Here is a 20787-nt window from a genome sequence, read left to right as displayed (position 1 = left end):
ATTGACTCTGTGGGAGATTCTGTAAACCTGCTTCAAACCCTTTCTTTTAATATAAAGCACTTTTATTTATTTTTATTTGTATGTATTTTATTAAAGGTACAACAGACTGTAAATTGAGCAATTATTAGCAGCATAGTAGCAGTATTAAGTAGTATTAGTAATAGTATTAGTTGGGGCTCATTTCATGACCCAGGACATGTCTGCCAGTATTTGTATTTTCCAGGTTTTCAAGCATACATAGGAACGTTTATAGGTTCAAGGATTTGTCAATGTGTTAAATTTAATTTTGTGAGTGACGAGGCAAAGCCTTATCCAGAATACTGTCTGTAAAACGTCCACCTCTTAATGTGCGTGTGTGTGTGTGTGTGTGTGTGTGTGTGTTTACTGAAGTTCCCAAACAACATCTTGCATTGGCGCTTATTTGCAGCCTGCTCCGTAACAGTGGTATACAATACCAAAGTTGGACGTCATCAACATGAAAAGAACAATATAAAAACATTTACTGGATTAACAGGTGTAACTTTCTCCAGTTCAGTTTACTACTCACCACTCTCAAAGCAAGCATCAAAAAGCAGATGTCCTTTTCGCGGAGCTCCGGAGTAACCTGGTGGGCTCACCATCAGCTTGTTCACATTTCCCACCAAGGCATCCTCTCCTCCAGTTTCACTGCCTGAAAAACAACATGTGTAGGATTAGGATGAGTCTCACTTATGTAAATGTGTTAAGCAAATATTTGACCAGTAAGCTTTATCTGACTTCATTTTAAAGGGCGTAAGCCCTTAGTGATAAATAAATGAGATTCATACAGAATAAAGCAGTCCTAGATTGTTGACCTTAAAGTAAAAACATAGATTGCCATGCAGAACCTTACACCACCAATAAACCGAAATTATGAGAAAAGATAACAAGATGAAAAAGATACAAAAAATTTTAAAAAGATAAATGTTGACTCATATAGTCTAGTGATGTACTGTATACGCGACATCTTACTGAGACAAATAAACAAATAAATAAAGCATATAAAGGTTAAAAAATATCTATATTTTTGCAGTAGAAAATGGACATTATAAACAATGTTGCTTAAATGTGTGGCTTTGTTTGAGCTTTTGCGTAATAAAAAGTAAAAGAGAGACATATTCCGTAACAGTTGTTCTTCTTGTATAATTATTAGTTGAAGGCTTTCTTGTGAACAGGCCAGTACATTACACAAACAGGGTTAACATCTTTTGTCTTTATTCTAACACTTTAACACACATTATGCCTTGAACTGGTTGTGTGCAAATAAGACGATACTGTCATTCTGATTATTTTTATGTTTACCTTTGTATGCATTTGAATATTTTATGTATTATGCATTTTTTTTGTTATTTAAAAAAAATTATCTTATTTTATTTTACTGTGCTATCCACACTCAATACCATTCCGTGGTCCGGATGGTAAACACAGTGCAGTGAACCTCACAAAATATATCTACAAACGGAATGAAAAGCAATATACCTTATTTTAAGAGCAACGGTACGTGCATCACAATCATTTGCATCTGTGGGTGCATGCATATTAAAGACCCAATTACTATTATTTACATTAAAAGCATAACTTTGTTGGATGCTATTGGGTTATTCTAAACCCATCCGCATTAGAAATGTAAAATGTGTTATCTATTTACAACCATGGTGAACGTTACAGATTCAAAGAAATCTTCTGCAGCAACAGAAAATACCACAAACTGAGATTGTGTTCACTTTTAGTACATTTATTAAAATCTTTACAGTTGTCCACTAATTCTGGTTCAAATATGTGTTCTGTTTTTTATCAACACGGTGGTCCTTACCCAATTTTTTGGGCATTTGTTTACGGATTATATCTTTAATTTTGGAGGGTAATTGATGAAAAGCAAATAGTAATACCGACAGCTAGTTTATTAGCTTACACAGCAGTTCACTGCAGGACCGACCCCTGTGTAACAGAGCTAGCTAGCAGGTACTCAGCCACTACACCTGCACTACTGAAGAATGGGATCGGTTAACATGCCAGCGGTATTGTGAAGTATTTCCGTGAGGTTGCCTACATTGCCAGCACATTTTTTGCTATATGGTTGGCTAACGTCATGCAGCTGCAACGCTATAGGTTAGCTCATAACAAACTGGTGACATGAGTCTTGTTTACATCCCTTGTGCCTGCTAGCTAGAATGTTAGCACACTTCATGTTAGCGTCAATACAGAGACACGGAGCGAGCCCAAAACATGCAGCTAGAATACGTCAGACAACTGGGCATCACCCGCAGTCCTTCTGCTTGTAAAGCAACGAAGAAGAAGCCAGGCATGGCTCGTATTTACACACCAGTCTCGACGTCTCTAACAGTGTTCTCCTCCATCTTCCTTTCCATCCTGTCACAGAGCAGCCGACGCTCCATGTGTGTTGCCACGGCAACGGAGCTCGAGGACGAGGGAGAGGCGTCATCAGTCCATCAGTCCACCGCTGCAGAAACACAAGACATCGGTTTACATGTTCATATGGGTAAGCTAAGCCAAGTTCAGTCGTTGAATTATATGCAATATCAACAACAAACGGTATTGATTTGCTATTGATGATTTGTGCACTTGGATCTGAGCGCACAAATTATTGAACAGAACTACAACAACACAAAAATAGCAGAAATGCCGATTATTGTTTTTCTGTGATGATTCCATGTCTTAAGCTGTCGGGAAGATGATTCTTAAAGATATAAGTTAGATTTTGTCTCTGTCTGAAAACCAAGCACTAACATTTCCAAAAATGTACTGAATTAACAGTTATAATGATATTCTATTATGTTTAGGGAAAATCTTCATATGTCAAACATACAACTTTCACATTTGGCAGGCAACACTAAACTAGCAACGACTCCCATTACACAGAATCTGAACTCTAATCAGTATATTGTACACACCTCACTTTTATCACCGCCATACCTGCATTCTTAATGGTATTTTCAGAGAAGAAAGCCAATCATGGCAGGTGGCAGCCAGAGATTCTGAATCATCCTGCAGATTGATTAAAGCTGGAGGTTTTCTAGACAATTGGAGCATAGATGTCATCAAGGCCAATCAAGCCTGGCCCTATTTCTTTCCCATTACAAAGGCTGCACCTGATTAAGTACATCAAATGAGCAGTCGCACAGCTCCTGGAGCAAGAGGCATACAGGCTGCTACTAATTTTCAGGTTGTAAGCTATGTGTAATTCGCCCAAATGAAAAAGACCAGGGAGAGGGCAATGATTTTTCTCTCTGTGTGTGATCTGTGTTTGATGGCAAGCATCAACAGGCCGCTGAGTAGATAGGTCAGACTGATTATTTTTCAGATGACAGGAAGAGAATACAGAGCTGCTGTGTAATATTTCTCTAAAATTGAAAATTGAATAGCTGTCCTCCATGCTATGTCATTCCTTAAACTCTATGCCAATTAAAGAGCTCTATGGTGGTACAATCATTCATTTTCGAGAGGGAGATTGAAATTGAATTATGGAGCATGAGAAGAATGAATTAGATACGCTACATGTTTCCCTTGTTTCTCAGCTCTTATCAAACAGAGAGACTGCATATAGTTTAATTTACCGCAAGATCCTGGCTTGTCTCTGCCAGATCTTATGGCTGAAAGTCACATTTGGTTGTTGGCTTGTGAAAGACAATTTGCATAAGAACATTATTTTCAATAGTATGACAGTTATAATTGGAAATACATTACATGACATGCTCTGTCAGATATGGCTATTTTTAATGTCTCTTGTCGTAGGCTGTGATATTGTTACTTTAAAGGGAAACTGAAATCAAGGGGACATTTTCTCAAGTATTTAAATCTACTTATTATAAACAACTAGATGTAATTAGATGTAAAAGTATGGGAGTTTATTGCTGCAAAGACTTTATGTTGTGAATGTTTTCCTTTTCCTCTGAAGCTCCATATTCTATATTGTTAAGACATGTTTGAAGAAAGAGAAAAAAACCAGCAACACTTTCAACAATAACCCCACTACTTTCTGCCCAAGCAACACTGCATGCATAAAGTATGTTATTTTTGTCATGATGTCTGCAAAGTGCAGCAATGATTTAATGAACACATCCATCTCTGGAAAACAGGATAACATGAAAGAGAATTACAGTCCACACCGTGGTCTCTCAAATTTTAATTATCCCTCAGGAGAGTGTATTTTTATATGCTTATCAAAACATTTTTGACCCCAAATGATTTCTGAACATATGAATGTGCTTCACATGTAGTGCTTCACATGTAGACATCCCTGTCACGCTTTTAATACTGAATGTAACATTAAGAAACTGTGGCTATTTTAAGCGTGGATGGCAAGTGACTGGAGGACACGTCGCACCATCACCATCCAGTCAGAAACCCCTTGGGGAAAGAGTAGCTTTGGCACAGCAAAGGTATTTTTAAGCTCTGCTTTTCATTCTTTCAGAAAGATACTTTTTCTTCTAAACTGTGAAATGATCAAATAAGTCAGTGCTTGTAGCTCAGTATCACAACTGAAGGAAAGGAAAAAAATATTGTTTATGTTTCCAGCCTGAAGCTCTGTCTGTGCGCGCGCGCGTGTGTGTGTGTGTGTGCGCGCGTGTGTGTGTGTGCTGAGGTACAAATCTATGTTTTTGTATTTGTATTGCAGCAAGTACAGGGAAACCCTTTTACTGTGGCCAGCTTAGGACTTCCACACATAAAGTCCATCTTCAATGAAGGAGGAAGTCATGCAAAAATCAAAATACAGGGCAGAAGTGGCCGTGAGTTGGTGACGGGTGGTTGGGCGAGGCAGGGTGGGGGGTTCGGGGGGGGGGGGGGGGGGGGGGGGGGACCAGCCGGCAGTACACAGAGAATCACTATGGTGACAGCAATCCGGGGGCTCAGGGGAGTGAGGCTTGGTCAGAGAGGCAGGCTTGAGAGGCAGCTGACTGAGGAATCAGCCCTCACTCTGGATGATTCAACTGACAGCTCCCCCCCAGGGCTCTGCCGGACCAGCCTTCCCTAGAGACTGCGGGCTTTACGGAACAGAGATGTGGCTAGCAGCCCTTTTCTGAGGGAAAGGGAAAAAAAACAGAATTGAAGCCAACACAGCAAAACAGCTGAAGATGATTCTGCATTATCCTGCTCCTGATGGAAATATAAAAAAGAGAAATGTGCTCATTAAAAACATGTAAGCAATATTACATGACAAATCCTCGACAAGTGTGAGTCTCTCTCCATATTTTTCCATTTCCTGTTTTACATGAACACCCGTTAAAACAAACAGTTTGCCAACACTTCCTCTGCTTTGTTTGTACCTCGCTGTTAACCCCCTCTCTCAACCATTAATCGCCACCCTCTCTTCTCTCTTTATCCGCCGCTTCCTCCGTCTCTCCGTCCCTTTCTCCCTCCCTTCCTTTCTGCTATGCTGGACGGTGTCCACCTAAACAGATGGTTCAGTGTCAATAGACAGCTATTAAATGGCCGCTCTCCCTGCTCTGATCCAAGACGGCCAAAAGCACATTCAAAGCACTAGGAATGAATCCTTTGCCACGCTGAAGGAGCTGCGAGGAAGACACCACTAAGATTAGCATTAGTGAAGATGATAGCAGCTCCAATCACCCCGTCAGCATCATTTTCATAAAACATTTTTACTTGCTTTATTTTCTCATGGGCTTCAATTCCATGAACATTTGGACTTACATATACACTGTATGCAGATACAGTACACTGTGAGTCATACTCTGACATGTCTCAGGTGTCATCGGCTGAAGCCAAACAATGTAGTGAATCACATCCTTGGAACAAGTCTCCCTCATCTTTTTTTTTTTTTTCCTTGTTTACTTGTTCCGTAGTTGGGATCTCCTGCCATGCCTGTGACTAGCTGCTTCGTCATCTCTATGCCACACCCTGCTGAGGAAAAGGACAACCACCTGACCTTGATGTTCGCATCAGCCCAACCCTCACTTTTTTTCTTTTGCTTCCTATTACCGAGAGGTACCATTCATTTCCACTCCCTTGAGGTCTCTTGATAGTGTGCAGGTTTTTATTCCATTCCATTACTTTACATGTACCCGTCACAAAAAAACACCTCCAAGGTAGTGCTCGAATTATTTCCCTCCCAGAAGTCTTTGATAGTTTTTTTTCTACACTTGAATCCACAACCTGCTTTTGTAAGAGCCATAATTAGATAACAGGACTGAACACTATTAGTCCTCACACACGCAAGTTTGATACGGTGAGGGAGCACAAACGCTCAGTCACCGTTTATACCTGTGTTTTATAGACACACACGGAAAAGGGTAGAAGAGAGGAAAATCTAAAAGATAGGAGTGGCACGGAGAGGAAGGGATGTGGCGGTGATGGTGTCGCTGTTGCTAGAACAGTCTTCCCACCTTGTGGCAGCACAGTGAACTGTAGCTGCATCAGGAGCGAGAGAGCCAGAGAGAGATGGAGTGAGAGAGGGAGGGAGAGCAAAGGAGCGAGTCAGAGGGAGTGATACAGAAAGAGAGAAAGAGAGAGAGAGAGAGCAAAAGGGAGGGGAGTTTAAACTAAGTGCTATGTTTTGGGACAGGCTAATCTGCTAGCGAGCAGTGTGAGGATCGGAGCGTATTGTGCGAGCCAGTGTGCGGGGGACAGATAAGGGAGCCAGCCAGCCCGCCAGCCCGACCCACCGACCGCCTGACTGCCTGTTTTAATGTGCTGACTCTGGGGAGATTTAAAAAAAGAAAAAAAAAGAAACAGCATATTGAGTCCTTAGACGTGTGTGGAGACCCTGGACACAAACGCCACCACGACAGCCACAGCCTGCAGAGAGGTGCATCAACAGACAGGGGAGAAAGAAAAAATAGAGCACTGAAAAATCACAACTCCAAAATCAGAAAATTAAAAGAGGATCTTTTTTTTATCCCCCCTCTTTTTTTCAATTTATTTCATTTTTTTTTTCTTTATTTCTGTTTTTGTGTTCCCGGGACCGTCTCCCAGTCGTAGAGAAGAAAAACGGGGAGCAAAGAACTGAAGAGAATCTGAAAATAAACGGACAGAACGAAAAAAAAAAAAAAAAAAAAAGAACCAAACCTGAACATGTTCGAAATAAGCCGAACACTCAACGCCGCTTTGTTGAGCAATGAGGTAAAGAGATTTGGATTTGCTTCTTTCTCCACACTTCACCTGTGCGTGTCTGCTGCCAACCATTCTGTCATGTGTTTTATTGTATGTCCGTGCGTGTCTGTACATTTCTGTATGCTCATAGTCAGGAGACAAAGGGTATGATTGATAACAGCAGTTGTTTATTATATATTTCCCCAGCTCGATAGTCGGTACGGAGAAAAAAGGGGCTGCTACGCTTCTCACACTCATCCTGGCTTGTAATAATAAGAGAGCTAGTGCCTAGACTTTACATCCCTCTATTGTAACAAAACCAAGGTAGCTATCAAACCCATCCAACATAGGCTTGCTTGTGAGATTGCCCACCTGGGGATACAATTGTATGTGAGCCTTCATGTGCACATACAGTATCTGTGTAAGTGTAAGTGCGTGTGTGCCTTTATGTGTGTGTGTGTGTGTGTGTTTACACATGCATTTGTGTGAGAGCAAAGTGTTCTGTAATCCCCCTCTACCTCCTCTTTCTTCATGTCCCCCCCGCCCCCTCCCTCCCCACTCCCTCTTCTGTCCTTTACCATTCTCACCGTCCTTCCTACCTGCTGTTATCTGTTCTCCTTCCCTTCTCTCACACCCCGTCCCTCTCTCCCTCTCTCTCTTTTCTCTTTCTCTCTCTCTCTCTCTCTCTCTCTCCTCCCCTCTCCTCCCGTGTCTGTGTATGAGTGTGTGTGTTCTGTGAGCAGCATCTCAAGATGATGGCGAGGTACGGGCAGCTCTCGGGACTAGCAGCCAGTGGCGTGGGCTCCGTCCCCGAGACGCACTCGCCGCTATTTCCCAGGGATCTCCTGTCATCGCCAGCCCAGATGGGCTTCAGGTCACCCCTGGTAAGAGGATAGACAGACCAATATATCTCCATCTCTTTAATGAACACGGGCGAGCATAATAGCAAGGAAAGAAACGGGGAAAAAAGAGTGGTAGTTAGTGTCTGTGAATTAGTGTATTGCTGTGTGTGTGTGTGTGTGTGTGTGAGAGTGTGTGTGTGTGAAGAGAAGAGCAAAGGGGCAGAAAGAGAGCAAATCAATTGTGGGATTTGGCCTGTATCCCCAATGGATAGTATTAGTAAATATTTACATTGTTGTGTTTGTTCAATTACGGACGCCTACTCTGTCTTTAGCCTCTGCCAGTCAGACTGTTATCAGGGGAATTTGAGGTGTGAGTGCGTGTTCGTGTGGGTAATATATTCTACGTTTGTTGTATTTTGTGAATTCTGTTGGCGGACTTGCAGTATTTGCATTTAGTTTTGTATGTATTTGAAGGTGAATTATCTTTCACAGTAAATTAATAAACAGGCTCCAGCAGTACACCTGCAATTCTACCATTTTGAACTTTATATGACATCTGTGAAAAGAAAAGATTTTTTTTTTTTTTCCCCAACACCCTGAGGAGATGTACAGTTGTGTGAGACGACAGATTGCAAATGACATTGGATCATAACTATCAATCCGATTCAACTCCACTTAACATCTGACAAGTCACATTAGCAAAGGAAGTAGGAACGCTGTAGATGGATGTGGTATGTTGCACTGGAAACAACACGACTCTGCTATTTACATAGAAAATATTACTTCAAGAGGAAGGGAATGAGAGAGAAAAAGGGGCACGAGAAAACCCTGAGAGTTTAGGCAAAAGCGTTGTAAGAAAATCCCTGACTCGCCGCATTAAAGCGACATGAAGCTGTGGGTGTCTAATCCGCTGTGGGCTCTTCATTGGTTCGGCTCCTCTTCAAACTGGCTCAGATCCACACCCCAGAGCCTCCCGGAAGCCTTCATAACCGACTGTCATGCTGCTGACTGTACCCAGGGGTTTTCCGTCAACTGTATGCAAATGCACGGCGAGGATAAGCGGTGAAATACGTTCCGTGAGGAGTTGGGTTTCAATAATGTTTTTTTCAGTTTTCCCTTTGAGTTCTTACACGAGTTCAAAGACGTCTGTCCAGTGTTTTGTTGTGGTTGTACAGCGCACGAAGTGACTCACAACGGTGTTATCTGCTGTTTGCATAAAGCTGCTGGATCATGAATTATTTGTTGAAACCAGTGGAACTAATTAGCTGAATTTATTATATAAATATGATTGCCGCGTTAAGATATTTTGATGCATCTTATCAGCATTGTGGTGGGCAGAAAAACTGAATTTGAGGCGATTGCTTCACCAGCCAATTCCAGGGCGAAACATGAAGACCAGTTGCAAATAATATTGTATTTACAGTATAAATGAACAAAGCCAAAATAGCCCACGAGTGACTATGAGGTCCTCATCACGTAGTTACATTTCTGGTAAAATGGTTTACTATGGGATTTTGCGCATTTGTCTTCAGTGTGTTGCAGGTGATGAGGCATGTTCCGTGTGTGTGTGTGTGTGTGTGTGTGGGCGAGGGAGTGTGTCTGCAAGCGCACATGCATGTGTATGCGTGTCTGTGTGCGTGATTACCCTGGTTCAAAAAGACCATCGTTACAGTGATTAATGGTGCCTTCTTTAAGCACAGCAAGATCATTTGCATACATTAGATAAATGTGCTGGAAGATTCTGGTGGCTTTGCTGGGTGATGCCTCAAAAGCAACATCGCATTTCTTACCTCGGTCAAACGGAAGTACAATTCTACCACCGGCAGCCCAACATTGCTCCGTATATCAAAATGGATTAAATACTTGGCTGTGTTTTGAAATGTTATCGTTCAAAGTTAAGATGCTGTGGTGTGTTTCCATTCAATGCACCACTGCTTTAAATGAGTGCCTTGATAAATGAATAAATAGCTAAATGCTTTCGTCGTCCAACACTCTGTACGCCTGCAGCAAAGTTTACCATTCGTTCCCCTGTCAAACACTGCGTGTTCAGTTTGTTTAGAGCGCTTCGCGTGTGCGCGTGTTCTCGGTTGTGCATCTTATCAAGCTGTAGGACAGTGGGCTTAAAAGAGCATTCAAAGAATTCAATTCTGAAGCCACCAGAACACGGAGGAGAGAATCGGCACGCAATTGATGCAATTTAGACGGATAGTCTTCTGTTTAAAATGAGCATCCGCAGTATCATTTACCACATTAGGATGACCATGACCATGTCACCTTACACAAAGCCGGTAGAACTAAAAGAAAATGTGAGCAAAAAGCTGAATTGCAAATTAGTCCATATTTCAGTCACTGAGATCTAATTTTCAAAAGCCCATAGCTGAAAACCTGCAGTGCGCCGTGCTTCAGAGCTGAATGCTGTTAATTTGGAGAAAGCTCCACTGATTACCAACTGCAGGCAGCTGCCGTTCTCCATGTGACACCAGATTTTGTTTGACAACTCCAATCTTTTCTTTTTCAACATCTTAAAAAAAAAGAAAAAAAAAAAAAAAAAAAAGGGAGGGTTGCATTTCAAACCTGCCTGAAGAGGTTCATCATCACCACAACAAACAGGCAAAGGAGGAGGAAGGAGAGTGAGGGTGTGCTTGACACAGAAGCTGGCAAACGTGTGTAGTTACGGTATATTAGCAGCCAGGAGATAGTTAGAGGTCATCTCTATTTCGTAACAATGATTAGCTCCTTCCATCTGCCGCTCGCTGCACTTCCCCTTTCCTTGTTCTCTATATGCAGGAAATTAGTTCATTTATGCTCCACAACCCTGCCATCAGGGAGGCACAAACAGGTGCAGCAGACTGAGCGACGCCACAGAGGGGGGGGGGGGGACACTCATATTGAGAGGAACAGAGAGATGGCGATATGTGCAAAATACAGCATCGACAAGAACAATAGTGCCACAAGTACGACGGTGGCTGATTAATGCAGGACTGACAAAAAAAAGGTTGGATTTTGTTTTAACGTGAATCATTAAGTGACCTGCTGAAAACATCGAAATCCTTTTATCCTTTTAAACTGCATTCACAGCAGCAGCACGTAATATGGAGGTTTGATGTACTGCTGTGTTCAGTCAAGCTTTCTAAGCTTAGGGTGATAGAAATGAAGACGTGCCATTCAGTCATATCTTCCCTATAGCATATATCAGACCGGAGCAGATTATGACCGCACCGTGTCTTAGAATTTACATGTAACATCATGTGAACACAGCTTTGTGTGTGTGTGTGTGTGTGTGTGTGTGTGTGTGTGTGTGCGCGCGCGCATGTGCATCATATCATGTGTGCACTTGGTATGAGCACATTTGGTGCGTCAGTTACGGGGAACACAGAGAGGCTGAGAGACACTGCGAGGGGGGGCCTAGAGGGTTCTGATATGTTGGAAGAGCTGTATGCGTGTGTGCGTGCATGGTGTATGTGTGTGGTGTATGTGTGCTGGCCACCAGTACTGCAGGGAGGGCCTAGAGATCAGCAGCTGAGCCTGTGTCCCGCTGGGAGCCATCACTGCAGAATGGAGCAGGTGTCTGCAGGCTCATGCTCATGCACACGCACACACGCACACACACACACACACTGTAAAGCTAAGTGAACTCTTCCTCCTCACTGTCTCTGTGAGTTTTGTTTTTTTCTCATGCAAACCCTACCCTTAATATACACACAATTCAGCCCGTCCGCAGGGTGCCTTTTAGTGTGTATTTCTTCACACATGATCATGTTTTTGATCATTAGCTATTTTTCTTCGACTCTGTAGATCATACATAAAAAAAGGCTTGCGATGTGGATGTGATCCATAAACAATAGTCTAACAACAGAGTGCTGCTGCAGCAACACAAGCGCCCACGCCCGACCAAAGGTCACCTCTCTGTGTTCAGGCCCTTTGACCTGGAAGTAATAACCTGTAATTTCACCAACATAATGGCCGTGGCAGGGCCCAGTGTTTCTGAGTAGTCTGTGTCTTGGTGATTTTTATAGAGCGCAGCGCAAAAACAAATCAAAGCGGAAGATTTTGACCTGCTTTTATTCCCTCACCGATTGTCTTTTAATACATGGATTAGCATCATGTCATCTAAGATGTGCAAGTTTTCTGATCATGAAAAACACAGCAATAAAAAAAAAACAGGCTGATGTTTTCAATTATCATCTGTTCAGAAAGAAACAAAATGCAGTTTTTTTTAAGTCACAGTCTCTAATGATATATGTAATAAATCATAATCATATTTATGTGCTAAAAAAAATACAGAAAGGGGCCTTGAGGTAATAAAAAACAGAAAAATAGAATCATGGGAACCTCTACCACAGAACAATGCACGCACACATAATTATCAGTTTCTATAGCTGTGGATTATATATCCATAGGGATTTACCTCAAGTCAGTGGCTACATTTGTACAGTTCAATAAGTTGAATAAACATAATCTCACTTCTTTCTGTTCATTTATCCTCTTTAATTTGAAAAAAAAAATCCCAGGGCTGCTCTTTTGCCTGGTAGAGGAAAAGCATTTAATTTCAGAGACAAATTAGTTTCCTCTCGTGGACAATGTTTTCACAACCAGTTGCAGTTATTTCATTCGGCTTAAAAGGATAAATAGAGAGAGAATAATGAAACAGACAAGGCTGGACAGAAAGCAGTATTCTGCTTTCAAATCTGGTGAGTTCTTCGCAATTTTTTGTTATTTGCAAACACATTACCAATTATTATGGAAAAACAGAAAAAAAATGCCTCAGCCACCGTTTGACAGTGAAGTCAAACTCGGAGGTCTTCGGCTAAATCTAATGTCATTTTAGGTCAACACAAAGCAGCCTGAGGTGCATATTGGATCATGCAGATTTACTGAATTAATTATTAAACAGACAGTGATATCAGAATGTACTGCAGATATGTCAGCCTTATAAACATTGACAAAAGAGGTATTAGCCAGTGCAAGACCTTCACTGACCTGTCTGCGTCGGTGATAATCTCACACAGATGGCGTCAGCTCAGTCATCTCCTTCACAATAGACACATACTCATAATGCAAACAAAATCTCCTGACAAAAAGAACATTAAATCGTCTTTTTTCAAGAATGACATTAATAGATGATGCCCTTTACAGAACCCAATTTAAGATTTGATATGGAACAGACACCCATCTCGTAGGTGAGGACTAATTTTAAGGGCAGTGATGTGAGGAAATGTGCATTATTGTTGTCGGCTCAGCGCCTGTTGATGCTGAGCTGACAAACCTGGCCGATACTTGAGTGATTGTCTGCTTCTGGGATCCTGGCATGTTGATGAACAAAGCTATTTATTTTTTTTGTCCTCTCAGAATTGATAGTTTCAAAGCCAATGCGCTTTTTATTGATTTGCTAATTGCCGGGGATGAGGCAAAGTATCTGCTGTCACCATGAATAAATGATGTAGGGCTTACTTACTTGCATTAGTGCCGAGGAGGAGTGACCGTTTGAGTGCAGTAGCTCTCCACTGGCTCCATTGGGAGGTGACTAGTAGTCGGGGGGCCTGTATATACCGAATGTACAGAATATATAGTAGTTTCCAGAATTGATTTTCAAGTGATTAGCCGTTCATGAAGAGCAAGCTAAATCAAGATAAGATATTGGAAATTCATGAAAATATTATAATTAATTTTGTCCGAGGGGAGGCTATAAGTGGTTCCTCTACAAAACGCAGCATCATTATTATCTGCTGAGCTTTTACTCCCTTTAATAATAAATTTAATCCAACAGCAGCAGTCAGGTTTAAACGGTTCACCATAGTCTGCCTTGAGCTGTACTTTAGTGACTGTTATGTGAGTTAATTTACAGAAATACAACACAAAAAAACGAATTTCCCTCTTTGTTTATATTATTACATACATTTCCTTTGCTTCATTTCATGTAACATTATAAATAGCATTTACTCAGAATATGATTTATACCTTCTGTAAACAATGTCTTTATTTTCATAATGGAAAATGTTTTCGAGAGCTGTTTCTAATGAGTTTCTTTCTTTTCAAACAACTAAATGTGTCAACAACACAAAATAACTGACACATGTCTCTAAGCATGTAGGCATTTAAACTGAAGCCCGGTCGAGTTTTTCTTGTTTAGCGTTGCCCACTTGCCTTTCTTCAAGCATGAGAAAGGGCGGTTAAGCATGAAGTGACATTTGGAGAGCTGGATTTGTGCAGCATGGGCATGTTTTGGTCCACAGTACCGAAGGCCATCCCTGTGAAGGACTCTGCATGCGTCTCGTCTCTAAAAGGTTATTCCTTATCAAAAGCCGTACAGTAGCGCAGCCATTTATGGAGATCAGATAGTGTGAGATTTTTGATGAGGCTTTAAACGTCATTCCAGATGGCAGAGGGTGTTTCAGTGATTCTCGTGCTTTCCACCTGAGGTCCGAGTCGGAGATTCTGGGAGAAAAAGAGAAAGCAGGACTCGTTTCTGCAGTGAGAGACGTGACTGCAGGAACGACTAAAATAAATAATGGAGCTAAAAAGAGGTCTGGAAGTGAGCAGCCGTCTAAAGAATCTCAAGTGGGGAGCTTTGTGCTACAGTAGTGTGTGTGTGTGTGTGTGTGCGCGAGTGTAAGTGGGAGGGAGTTGTGATTAAAGCCTCCACCAGATGGACCACAGCAGTCGCCCTGTGAGCATGGATGTACCCCGACCGGGATCAAACGCAAAGCGGGCTGCCGTCCCCACAGCCCTAAAGCCCACCACTATACCCCCTGATCCACTGACCCACCACCCTGCAGCATGGCCATGACAGTCATCCGGATTGGACTAGAGGACAGCATAACCATCGAAATACAAAACAGGTTTTGCTACTTCAGTCATCAAATCCATCTGTAAGACTCAATATATAACATTTACATGGCTTTGCATTTACAACACATCAGTAACAATAAACAGCAAGACTAAACTTCCTGATCAGCGTGTGAGCTGCCGGCCTGCTGAAGTTGAATGTCACCCCCAAGCTGCGGACCACTCTGTTGTCCAAATGGACACTAATCCACCAGAGTCCTGTTGAGAATACACTCGCAGTGCCAGAACACATGCCAGACTCAACAGCCAATGCATAGCTAAGCCTCCCTGGGCACCTCCACAAACCTTCTCTCATTTGTGTTAGGCTACAGCCTCAAAGACCCACCATGATCTCTTCCATTTAAAAAAAACATTTTTCATTTGAATGTGTGGATTTAATGTGTGTGTCTGTGTGTGTGTGTGTGTGTGTGTGTGTGTGTGTGTGTGTGTGTGGTATCTAAGCATTATTCTGAATTAAATCTACAAAAGAGCAGACTTTACATAGCGATTGAACAAGCCTTCAGTCCCTATTCTACAGATAGAGACAGAGGACTCAGCTTTCAAACAGCCCCCTGTCACATCTCGGCAGTCTGCAAAGCTCCAGCCATACCAAACAGCTTTGAGTTAAAGTGGAAGAAAGTGGCTGTGACAAATGCAGCACAGCCTTGTTCCGGGATCAGCATGAAGAATTTATTTCTGATCTGAGGAGTTTCTACCAGGGAGAGTGACACAGGCAAGGGTTAAGCTGACTGTGTATCATGCCCACTGACACAGAGGGAAGAGGATGTAGGAGGAAAGCTTCAACTAGATTAGTTACATTCTACCCAAATACTTGTATTTAATATAGGGGATCCACTTCCCCATAAGTGCCTCCATGAATTCACACATTCTTAGACTGGCAGGGCCAAGTTGGATTTAGTTTTTAACCAGAAAGATTTGCAAAACAAAAGAAGCAAAATGTTAACTTTTTACTCAATCAACAGCAGGAACACCGGACTCAAAGCATTGAGCTGTAACTCAGTGATTAACATTGCATTGTCAGTCACAGTCATGACACGATGAGTCATGATATTTAGCCATAACTATAAAAAAAACGTGCAGACAGAGATTTCACTACAACATCCAAAGGACATACTCACAGTCAGTTGAAGATATGAAGTTAATATGTTAAAGAAATGCTTGATGTCTTTGTTTGTAACAGCAAGTTTGATTATGTTAGCACAAACCATCGCCTACAATGATCTCTAAATGCCTTCCAGGGCTCTACGTTGGCAAGTATTTGACTTGGTGGATTGGGATTCTCGTTCAGTGCACGCAGACTTCTCTTCTCATCTGCACTCATTTGCATTTCAGTGGCTAGCTGTGAACTTGACTGTCCTCCCAGGATAATTGAACGTAATTTGCTCTCTGTGGTTCACATACGGTAACGTTGTGGTGATTCTGCTCCTCCCGCTTAAGAACATCACTTTCCTCTTTGGAGGATCTTTTGTGGCAGAACTACTCCCGACTGCTCCCCTCGTTTACTAAAGTGTCGGAGCGACATGGCACAGAGTGCCCTGCTTTCGAGGAGAAAGAAAAGAGTTGATTTGATTGAACGTGCAACAGCGATGCTGGTGCACTGTGCGCCTCTGACCATGAAATTACCTGAAAATCAGTATCCACGCCATGTGCGCCATTGATTCATGGAAACGAAGCCCTTGGTCTTAACGCTGAAAGCAAACAACAAAAGTCCGCTGAATCCAAAGCGCCCATTGTTGTCCGGATGCAGCCGCATCGTGTTAATAGCTGTCTGCTGTCTGGTATTCAGTGACGCCGAGTTTGTCGCTGGGCAGGGAGACGGCAAGTGGAAGGCTGCGATTCTCATTTGTTGATTGTTACCGGCAGAGGGTGGACACCTGCCAGGAAAGAGGCGATCATCAGTCTGAGTAGCACAGCAAGATGCTACTGCCAGAACTTCAATAGAGCAACTAAATCTATCCTTCAAGGGCAAATCAAAAAGAGCCTAAGTAAGCAGCAGCATACTGAGGAGTGTGTTCTGGGCTATTAGATGTATTAGGCGGTTTTACTGCATAGACTGCTGTGATATTTTAAATTGAAATCAACCGGGCCTGATAAGCATTGCCTTCCTCTCTGTATAGCTCTATTAAAATGTGTTTTCATCGTGTGTTACGGTGTTTTTGCCGTACTGTGTAACAAGGATCAGGTTCAGATCGTGTTTTCCGTTGCGTGTCCTCGGTTGCATTCATTTCTTCTGAACCGAAGATCAGGTTCACTGCAAAACACAAGTTATCCTTTTCTTGTTAATTATCAAGGTATTTTCTTCCAGCACTTTGGAGGTAACACCTCTGCTGGTATCTTCACTTTTCCCGCTTCAAATAGGCGTCTTATTATGCGGAGTGAAACAGAAAACAGGTGTTGAAATGCTGCATCTGACAGTTAACACGAATCAAACCGAAAGCACCCACAATTATCAGTCTGCACACTGCATATTCAAACCTGCTATACTGTGTATCAGAAGACACTTGTTATCAGACTACTACGTGTTGGCTGCTACCAGAGTATATTGTGTATGTACAGTACAGTGCTATCAATCCTGAAGATTCAACAAAAACAGACATTTTTCAGGGCGTGGCAGAAATCTAGCGAACCAGAATGAGTATGGGAGAGTAAGAGGGACAACTCCAGCCTGCATTAATCCATTAAGGTCTATGACTAGGAGGGGTTTAGGGTGGAGAAGCATGGCAGGAGGAGTTCATGACAATTAGTCAGCTCTCTGCTTTCCGAATTAGCAGGCAGGAAGCACAGCCTGCAGCACACTTGTGGGGTCCAGCCCTTAAAGCTCCGGTTCCACGGCAGTCACACTGTCAGACTGTGACACACTCCATGAACCATAATGTCGTGGTTTGTCGCACTTATGCATGTGCGTGTGCGTGTTTGTGTTTGTGTGGATTTAGTTGTGCATGTGTGTGTGTTTGTGTGTGTGTTTATGGATGTGATCCAGAGTCAATCAGTGAGATGGGGTTTCTCATTGCTGACAAGTACGCCTGGCCCTCCTGGGTTAAAGCCACAAAAGCTTTTTAACTTTCAAAACCTTACAAGAGGAAAGAAATATCATTTGCCTCCTCAAAAAGTGTTTAGCATCCGTCATCATCTAAAAGGCCAAATAATGCATCCAATCAACGCTTTGCACTTTTTTTGTGCAAAGTCCGTAGTCTTTTTTAGACATTACCCTGAATTACTTCTTTGGCATTTTTACATTTATTCAGTACTGTATTGCATTCTATTCACAGACAGACATAAACTCTAAGTACGGAACGGCCAAATCTACAAGATAATAAGCTACACTGCAATATCTCTAACATCCAGACTGTAAAGCATCTCAGCATGGATGCCCTTGAAAGACTATCTCAACCACTCCCTCCATCTGTCCAAACACAATATTATATTGCACGGTGTGTACCCTTAACTAGGACATGGCAGCAACACAGCTCCATCTTTGGTATTCGTCTGTGTATCTTAAGTACACACACACAACACAACACACTCCAATGAGCAGAATGTGTTTATAGCTAATTTACTGAGTAGGGGCAGTCACTTTCATTGCTTTATAAAATCATAGTCCTGTAGAGCAATTACGTGAAACGACAAGCCGAGCAAGTCAACTGTGAGAGACTATTTTCACTTTCAAAACACATTCTCATTTAGAGAAAAGGTTATTTGGATCATATTACAGAGGGAGAAAACAACCTCCAAACACTGTCCTTTATGAAATAAGAAAATGATCACCCTCTATTTTCACCCCACATCTTACTGCCTCTAAACATCAACAGTTAAAAGTTGCCTGCACATAAAGACAGAGATGTGATTTGTGATTCGGTCATTGCCAAGGATCTGACTCTCTTCTTTACTGTAGGGAATTAAAAAGATATAAAATATCAAAAACGTGGTTGGGAGGAGAATATTAGAGGCAGTGAGGTGGAAGATTTTCTTTTTGCCCCTGTCCAACCCAAAGCTTTCATTAAATTCAAAAGGTCAGTTAAAAGACAGACAGGAAACTGTGGGTTTGTTGCCTGTACTATTCAGCTGCAAATGTTGCTTCTTTCTGCTCTTTGGTGGAAAAGATACGGAGGCACATAACAAAGGAAAACATACAAAGGTGCACTTCTATTTTGATCCATTTTCTTTTGTGTTTCATTCAACATTACTCTTCCTCTGTTGTCTCATATACAGTATGATCAGTACAAATCTCCAGTCTGCAAGTCCCAGCATATTCTATTCTATCTAAAACAACAGCCAGTTTGTTAATCTTCCCCTCTATGTGTGTGTGCGTACCTCAGTACTGCTCAGGCTTAATTGAAGGCGTAGTGAGGATTGTCATTAGTATGTCAGGCACATGGTTCCGCTAGGCTAGCTAGCTCGCTGTAGCTAACGAGACAGGTGGAGAGGTCAAGGGTGAAGTGGAGCGACTGGGGAGCTTTAGTTCCCCTCTCCCTTTTTGTCTGCCAGAACTGGCCTTATCATTCCTCACAGCTCGTCTTCTTCCTGTTTTTCCTCTCCTAACATTATTCTTTCAGTGTGCTCATTTGCAAGCTAATTTGCGTAGCTACTCAAGTGCGTGGTTGAATTTCTCCCTTCCTATTTGTATGACTACACATACTGTAAATGTAATTGCGGAGTACATATGTGGTACCTGCTCCATAGTTTATCATACACTGTCCACATAGTGGCTTTACAGTGGACTGTGTGTGCACAGCGGGGTCTTTAGTGCAGGGGTTCTCAAAGTGGGGTCCGGGGACCCCAAGGGGTCTGTGGCACTCTCTGTCAGGGGATTCGTGAAATAATTTTCTATAAATAATACATTTGTGCTGTATCATTAAAAAGTGAATAGCTACAGATGGGGGCCATAAAACAAGCTCATTGTATTCATTACTCCCACCCACGTTAGCTTTGGGCTAATAGAAACTCAGATTTGATTGTGACATGCAATAATTTTATTATTTTTAAGTTGAGGCACTTACTGAAAGTGAGTTTTAGACTGGTAAATTTCAAAATCTGGATTTATTAGGACTATGGCCAGTCTTTCCTTTTCTGAAAGCTTTTAAGATCATTTACTTGAAAAGTAGGCTATAAAATGCTTTCCATTTGAGTCCAAATGCAATTTCATATATATATTCATTAGCATTCAATAACACGGCAAAATGTCCCTGCTTTGGGACCAATCAATTATTATCTTGAGATGATTCAAACTGAAATGGGTTTCTGTTTATTACTATGAAACAGTTCTTAAGAATTTAGGAAAATAAAATTAGAATACAGATAGTTCCACTAACAACAGTACAAATGGCAGTGAAGAATATGCTTAATCGGTGTAACGATATTGTGTAAAACCTTTAAGTGACACATTATAATCACTAATTGCTAATGGACCATCTAAATAAAGCGTGATCCTGAGTGGGGACAGGTCTTGAGGTGGTTGGGGCAGAGAAATCTCTTTGGGCTTAATGGCTGTCCACTTACATTAACTCCTGTCAGGCTTCACACCACACAGCTGAATGCTAATTGAAACAAACCAGCATGTGAATAAGCATTGGTTCACTGACTGCCTCTTATTGCTATGTTGAACACAAAGGAAAGAGTATGACCATGTTTTGGGAAAGGGATTATGTTTTGATCTCTTGTCTGGCAACTTGAAGAAATTGCCAGTGAAAAAGCAATTTGTTACAAAGTCAGTTACATATGGTCACATGTTTATATACAGCATAAGGTGCCTGAATGTGATTTGTGAGACAGTGTGTGTGTATTGCGTGTATGTGCGCACATTAATATATGCTGATGTGTGCTTATCGAGTATGGTGTCGGCCAACATGTTCCAGTAATTGCATTCTGAGTGCATGCATGTGTGTGGGTAAACGTATGCCTGCCAGGTAACTGTTAAAGGAAGCAAGAGCTCCCTCTTCTTGTGTGCCTGCGATAAGGGCCAGCAGGAAAAAATCAACCTGTGGCAGGTTGGGCATAAAGAAGCTTTTTTATATAT

General features: G+C 41.9%; 2 protein-coding genes across 10 annotated transcripts in view; one reads left to right on the top strand and one right to left on the bottom strand.

Annotated features, from left to right (window-relative positions):
• Positions 1-2419, bottom strand: part of agbl4 (AGBL carboxypeptidase 4) — a 245361-nt gene extending 242942 nt beyond the window's left edge. For all 3 annotated transcript variants that reach the window (XM_031863834.1, XM_031863835.1, XM_031863836.1), the window contains exons 1-2: positions 2342-2419; positions 548-670 (exon numbers count right to left, since the gene is read on the bottom strand). In XM_031863834.1, coding sequence (XP_031719694.1) covers positions 548-670; positions 2342-2414 — 196 coding nt within the window. In that variant the 5' untranslated portion in view covers positions 2415-2419. The remainder of the gene's footprint in view (positions 1-547; positions 671-2341) is intronic.
• Positions 2420-6445: 4026 nt separating this feature from the next.
• elavl4 (ELAV like neuron-specific RNA binding protein 4) overlaps positions 6446-20787 on the top strand; it is a 72385-nt gene continuing 58043 nt past the window's right edge. For 2 of the 7 annotated variants that reach the window (XM_031864341.1, XM_031864339.1), the window contains exons 1-2: positions 6446-7116; positions 7830-7970. In XM_031864341.1, the coding sequence (XP_031720201.1) occupies positions 7069-7116; positions 7830-7970 (189 nt within the window). In that variant the 5' untranslated portion in view covers positions 6446-7068. The remainder of the gene's footprint in view (positions 7117-7829; positions 7971-20787) is intronic. The other 5 variants (XM_031864338.1, XM_031864337.1, XM_031864342.1 and 2 more) reach the window with 4 other exon arrangements.

The sequence above is a fragment of the Anarrhichthys ocellatus genome, unplaced genomic scaffold, assembly GCF_004355925.1.
Source record: "Anarrhichthys ocellatus isolate YVR2014 unplaced genomic scaffold, GSC_Weel_1.0 scaffold30, whole genome shotgun sequence".
NCBI classification, from domain to species: domain Eukaryota; kingdom Metazoa; phylum Chordata; class Actinopteri; order Perciformes; family Anarhichadidae; genus Anarrhichthys; species Anarrhichthys ocellatus.
Note: the sequence above shows the minus strand (reverse complement) of the source record. Positions and strands in the feature narration are given on the sequence as shown.